This window comes from Sander vitreus, chromosome 18 (genome assembly GCF_031162955.1).
Source record: "Sander vitreus isolate 19-12246 chromosome 18, sanVit1, whole genome shotgun sequence".
Classification (NCBI taxonomy): domain Eukaryota; kingdom Metazoa; phylum Chordata; class Actinopteri; order Perciformes; family Percidae; genus Sander; species Sander vitreus.
Genome location: NC_135872.1, coordinates 25361884 through 25368887, shown reverse-complemented (window position 1 = coordinate 25368887; position 7004 = coordinate 25361884). Strand labels below are relative to the sequence as shown.

Sequence of the window (7004 nt, the reverse complement as noted above, 5' to 3'; positions counted from 1 at the left end):
GTTGCACCCCATCTTGGACCTAAGGCGGTTAAACACCTTCATGAAGGTTCTGCCTTTCAAAATGCTGAACACAAATCAGGTCTTGGACTCCGTAGAAAGAGGAAAGTGGTTCATCTGGCGGTCAGAACGGACCTGCTTTCTCAGGCGGAGGGGCAAATATGGCACCCGAAGCCAGCCGTCTTGCAGCTCTGGGCTTGGCCCCTTCTCAGTCCCTCTCGCAGGGACTAGATGAGGCGGTCCCGCACACTAGAGGTAATGCCAGGGCTCCACTCATTCTAACTATTCCCAGAAGTGGAGGGTGTGCAGGAGGATCCAGCCACTTGCTCCGTCCCACTTGTTCTCCGCTTCCTTCAGTCGCTTCTGAACTTGGGGAGGGCGGCTAGCACCATTAAGGTGTACTCTTCTGCTGTATCCCTCTTCCATGAGGCTTTGGGGGGTGTTACGGTGGGGAGACATCCCTTGGTGTCCCAATTCATTAAAGGGGTGTGTAGACTGCGTCCATACAGGTCCCCCAGGTCTCCTTCATGGGAGCTACCCTTGGTGCTGAAGGCCTTGACTCAAGCTCCTTATGAACCCATAGAACAGGCTACCCTTAGGTTTCTGTCTCACAAAATGGCTTTCCTCTTGGCTATATGTTCCGCTAAAAGGGTTGGCAAGCTGCATGCTCTATCCATTAGTGAGGAATGTTTGAGATGGAAGGCTGAAAACACTGGCGTGTCTCTCTGGCCGAATCCCTCTTTTCTGCCTAAGGTGGTTAACCCTCAGACTCTTAACCAGGTGATTAAGATCAGCTCCTTTCAGCTTGATCCAGCTCTTCCGCATGGGGATGTGAGCCTGCTTACTTTATGTCCAGTGAGGGCACTAAGGGCTTATTTTGCCCGCACTCGGGCTCTGAGAAGCTCTCACACCCAGCTCTTTGTTTGTTTTGTTGGCAAGAAGTTGGGATTCCCTGTATCTAAACAGACTTTGTCCCACTGGATTGTGAACACTGTCTTTGCAGCCTATTCTGGGCAGGATCTTCCGGTCCTGGCTAATCTGGTGGCCCACTCGACCAGAGGCGTGGCTGCTTCCTGGGCTGCTCTTAGAGGAGTTTCTCTTTCAGAAATCAGTGCAGCAGCAACATGGTCTGCTCCCTGTACCTTTTCCAGGTTCTACAGAGTGAGTGTGGCATCCCCTGCACCGTTGGGTTCTGCCGTTCTTCTCTCGGCTGCGGGCGCAGTTGTGACGGGGTGGAGTCCTCTGTTCCTCACTACCCTAATGGTACTTGTCATCCAACTTGTCATCCATCCGGGGAGCCTTCCTGTTTCTAGATTGTTTATTTAGGAATTGGGACATCCTTCAAGATGGTGCATTGAGATAGATTTCAGGTTACAAGCCAGAGGATCGAGGATCAATGACTCTAGGAGGTACAAATTAGTAAATTAGGAAAGGCGGCAGGTGGTGTTTCATAAACAAGGCTCACAAACAGGGCTTACTGTGAAAAGCCTGTGTAACAGACTGAACCAGAATTTTTTTATAATGCAAACTTTAAATGAATAAATGGAGACCACATTGGGAATGTCGGCCACCTTTAGTTTAAAGAAAAATCCAAGATCCCCCTGTCTTGCTGAGAATGAGACTAACTTGCCTGGATAAGTGTATGTCTTTCCTACTTCTAGAGGGGTTTATGCTGTGTTGAACTGGCTGAACTGAACTGGTTTCACGTCTGAACATGACTGCTTGCTCCATTGACCACGACGTAGCTTCGGGTCCGCTTCGTCCCACATTCTCTGTTGGCGTCTCGCCGGGCCAGTCCCGCTCTTCCTCGTTGTTGTAGTTCAGGTTTTAAAATGTGTATTTACAAAAGTAGTGTTGTGGCACTACTTTGTGGCAGTCTTTTCTGTCGGAAACTGTCACGATTGTGGGTTTCTGTTGTAGTTTTTTCCTGTTTTATTGTGTTTATTTGTTGTTTCCTTGTTGTTTCACATCTCATGTTTTTTGTCATCTCAAAGCAACAGCCAATTAAGACATATGTCTTATTGACAGGCAAAGACTTTGTGATGAAAAGTGATAAGCAGGGTAAAATAATGTATATTATCAATTTAATTTTTATTTTTTCATTTATACATCTCAGCTCATACAATCTTTAACAATAGAAGAGCAGCACACTTCCACCCCAGCTGATGCCCCCACCCCCTGCAATATAGGGCTAGTCAGCCCTGGCTCTGTCTATGAGACAGCTGGTGACTGTTCTCTGATTCCCAGCCCTTAACCACGTGCATGTCAAACTCTTAAAATGGGATGGGCTGTGATTTATTTGAGCCTTCACAGCAAAGCACGCTGTCTGGACAATTTTAATGAATTTAACAGGCTACTGATTTTCATTTGGACTAACCAGACCAGTCCACCTCTACCAGAGACGACTACAAGATTCAAACGATACAGACAAGAACAGGTAGGCTAACCGGTCGGATAAACCTTGACCTACAGATGTATTATAATAATAATAATAACAACAACAACAACAACAACAACAACAATAATAATAATAATACCGGTAATAATAACAATAATAATAATAATAATAATGTACTTTCTCTCCTTGGGGAATTTATTCTTTTGATTCTGTTGTTATTTTTCATAATTAACAAACACAATCATGAATCATTAATGTAGGCTATGTATATGAAAGATGAACACATTATCAACTTTAGCTTCTGATTACTGAAACTAATTTTAACTGTGGGCATATCACTTGTATCATTTAATTTCATAAAACTCTGCCTAACAGTAGCAGCTGAAAGTAGGCTTTTACTGTATGAAAAATCAAATGATTAACAACTATACCAGACAAAATCTTTGGTAGAATAGGTTTTACATGCAAGACATTCAATGGAACATTTTATAAGGTGGTAATGCTACTTCTACTGAGGAGAAAGATTTGAATACTTCCACCATTTTGTTCCATTGTTGTTTCCAACGATTATTTATCTGTTGATTATTTTTCAGATTAATTGATTTGTTAAATCTTAAATCTTTGAAATAACAGAAAGTAGCAAAATTACCATCACGTTTTCCAGAGCCCAATGGGACTTCTTTAGATGTCTTGTTTTCTCTAAACAAAATGCAGACATTCAGCTTACTGTGATAGAAAAAACTGAAAAAAATCTGCAGCAAGAGATTAATTGGTGAGTGGGGAATAGCAAGTTGGACGCATGCACTCAATAATTACCACCATTAAATGTTTCAACCTGTGGCTCACTAAAGTCTTGCCTATCTACACAGTCTGGCCTGTGGCCCAACAAGCAGTCATTTTCATCTATCCCCTGTGCAGGTCTCGGGGCTACAATGAATATTCAGTCTGCTATCAACAAAGAGGTCTTCATCCCTTGTGATGAGCGGATGTTGGTTGCAGTGGAGGTACGGAGGAGGAAAAGGAAGAGGTTGTCCTTCCTGCCTACTGGAGCCAAAGGAGACTACACCACATTCATCTGTGTTTCAGGTTAAATCTGACTTTAAGACTTTATTTATTTAGTAAAATTAGCTAAGCATTCATAGTCTGTAAATTATGACTGTGATAAACAGACATGTAGCACTTAAATGAAAGGAGGTCCTCATATTATTAACAGAGGCTCTGAATTCCCAGTTATTCATTTAATCTTGTAAGGGACCGTTCGGTAGTTATGGAATGGACCACCCGAGGAAAATAAAACCTAATTATTAATTAATTAAACCTATTCTGGTACAACCTTAAAATACAATTATGAACCTGAAAATGAGCATAATATGGGCGCTTTAACACACGTGAATCTCTTCATTTGACTTCCGTATTCTTCCTTTTAAGAAACCCATCTATCAAATAAGCATAATTTCTCTTATTCTATTTGTCAATATTATTCTTTCAAACATACTGTTTAAGTAGACATTAACAGTAATACAAATGAACAAGCAAATATAAACAAACAAACATTCTACTCAGACCTTTCTCTTCTTCCTTAACATAACTGGTCTGTAATCATTTGTAAACATTACTAGTTAACACATTTCTTCTGACTAGTAAGTCAGCTTGATAGCAGGTTTCACAGCACGTCCAGTGCGTGTCCTCAAAACTCTGCTTTGCTGTGTATCTCCTGTTGTAGGTGTATTCGTAGGCCTGCTTAGCTTTGGCATCTGTCTGCCTGACTGTAGACAGATTGGGCCATGCCGGTCTCAGCTGATGGTGGAGCTTCCTCATGAGAAGTCTCCTTCTCATGAGGAGTCTGGCTGGGCTTTCTTTTGTCGGCTGCGTGGCTGTGTCCCTGTAGGTCAGGAGAGCTAGCTGGGGGGTCTTGTTGCCTAAGCTTTTAGCTGTCCTGACAGCTCCATCCGTAATCAGCTCTTCAAGTATCCTGAACCGTGTGAATATGCTCACCAGCTTACTTATAACTGCTTCACTCGTGGTCAGGGTGAGACTCAATACTTCAAGCCATCTTGAATAATAGTCAATAACGAGAGAGCTCCGGCAAAGGCGTTGTGATGAGTGGTTCCTGGCTTTGGCTTGACTTAATGTATTGTCTGACCTTCTGCAGGGTTTCATCCTCTGTCTCTGCCTTTATACGCTCCAGCACTGTTTTAGGCCTTTCCAGCTCTTCAATGGCATCCACGTATGCCTGGATGTCCTCACTCAGTTTTGTGTTGTCCACTTTTGACTCCTGACTGATAACCTGGCCCAGGAAGTGAAGGGAAGCCTGCCTGAACTTACACTTCTGGCGGTTGAGTTTTAGGCCAGATGTGCGGATAGTCTCCATCACCCTTTTCAAGCGGCGGTCATGCTCTTCCAAGTATGTCGTCCATGTAAACTACCGTGCCCTCGTGATCCTGCAGCAGTTCTTGCATCCTCCTTTGGAATATCTCTGGTGCAGATGTTATTCCGAATGGGAGCCGCTTAAAGCAGTAGCGACCATTTGGTGTTATGAAGGTAGTTAACTTTGAACTTTCTTCATCTAGGGCCATCTGCCACTGGCAGCATCCAGAGTTGTGTACACCTTACTTCCGGCCAGTTTGTGCAAGATGTGAATCAGAATCAGAATCAGAAAAGGTTTTATTGCCAAGTACGTTTTTTAACACATACAAGGAATTTGTTTTGGTGTTGTTGGTGCATGTCACACATTCTTCAGATGGAATATTAAACAATATAAGTATAGGTACAAACAATATATGTATAAGTATATTTACACAGTATGTATTAAGTTAAAAATAAAGAATAAGTAAAGATATAAATAAAAAATAAAGAGCAAAGAGCATTACAGCTCAATGATGGCTGTGTAGAAGTGCACCATCATTGTCTTTGGCAGGTTGAATTTCTTGAGCTGCCGCAGGAAGTACATCCTCGGTTGTGCTTTCTTCACGAGGGAGCTGATGTTCAGCTCCCACTTGAGGTCCTGGGAGATGGTAGTTCCCAGGAAGCGGAAAGACTCCACAGTGTCAATTGTGGAGCCACAGAGGGTGATGGGGGCAGGTGGGGCTGGGTTCTTCCTGAAGTCCACAACCATCTCCACTGTCTTTAGAGCGTTGAGCTCTAGATTGTTTTGCTTGCACCAGGACACCAGGTGGTCAGCCTCCCACCTGTAGGCGGACTCGTCGCCATCAGAGATGAGTCCGATGAGGGAGGTGTCGTCCGCAAACTTCAGAAGCTTGACAGACTGGTGACTAGAGGTGCAGCTGTTGGTGTACAGGGAGAAGAGCAGGGGGGAAAGAACACAGCCCTGGGGTGATCCGGTGCTGATGGTCTTTGAGTCGGAGACGTGTTTCCCCAGCTTCACATGCTGCTTCCTGTCAGACAGGAAGTCAGTGATAAACCTGCAGGTGGAGTCAGGCACGCCTAGCTGGGAGAGTTTCTCCTGGACCAGAGCCGGGATGATGGTGCTGAAGTCCACAAACAGGATCCTGGCGTAGGTTCCTGCGGAGTCCAGGTGTCGCAGGATGTAGTGGAGGGCCAGGTTGACTGCATCGTCTACAGACCTATTGGTTCTATAGGCAAAGTGCAGGGGGTCCAGGAGGGGGTCACTGATGGCTTTGAGGTGTGAAAGCACAAGGCGCTCAAAGGACTTCATAACCACAGAGGTCAGGGCGATGGGTCATTAAGTGAAGTCATTAAGTCCTGTGGTCCTTGGCTTCTTGGGGACAGGGATTATGGTTGAGGTCTTGAAGCAGGCTGGCACGTGGCATGTCTCCAGTGAGGTGTTGAAAATGTCTGTGAACACTGAAGACAGCTGATAGTGCTTCAAGCTGGATGGGGAGACGGCATCCAGTCCAGCAGCTTTCCTGGGGTTCTGTCTCCTAAAGAGTCTGTTGACGTCCCTCTCATGGATGGAGAGAGTCGTCACTGAGGTGGGTGGGGGGGTGGAGGGGGAGATCTTTGTGGAGGGCATTGGTGGGGAGACCCAGGACCCTGCTGAGGTGGGGGAGGTGGAGGTGAAGCACAGTGGCTGTAGCTGTAGGGGGGTGTCGTGGGGGATGGTGTCAGGACTGTCCTTTTGTCTTTCAAATCGACAGTAGAACTCGTTCAGGTCGTTGGCTAGGTGTCATTAAAGGAGTGGGGGGTTTTAGGCTTATGGGTGGTGATCTGCCTAAAAAGTCCAAAGTCCTTTCCAGACAGTCGCAGAGTCGTTCACTGAGAACTGGCGTTGGAGCTTCTCAGAGTACCGTCGTTTAGCCTCCTTCACTGCCTTGCTAAACTTGTACTTCGACTCTTTAAATCTGTCTTTGTCCCCACTCCTGAACGCCTTTTCCTTAGTCAGCCTTAACCTTCTGAGTTTGGCTGTGAACCAGGGTTTGTCATTGTTGTAACTCACCCTGGTGCTTAATGGAACACAGCAGTCCTCACAGAAGCTGATGTATGACGTCACAGCCTCTGTGTACTCATCCAGACTGTTGGTAGCAGTCCTGAACACATCCCAGTTAGTAGAATCCAAACACGACTGGAGATCCTCCACAGCCTCACTGGTCCACTTCCTTAATGTCCTCACTACAGGTTTGCAGAGCTT

The 7004-nt window shown here is 45.2% G+C and overlaps 1 protein-coding gene across 1 annotated transcript in view; it reads left to right on the top strand.

The window, feature by feature from the left end:
* Positions 1-3327: 3327 nt before the first annotated feature.
* stxbp6l (syntaxin binding protein 6 (amisyn), like) overlaps positions 3328-7004 on the top strand; it is a 64710-nt gene continuing 61033 nt past the window's right edge. Inside the window, exon 1 of the mRNA XM_078275319.1 lies at positions 3328-3481. Coding sequence (XP_078131445.1) covers positions 3328-3481 — 154 coding nt within the window. The remainder of the gene's footprint in view (positions 3482-7004) is intronic.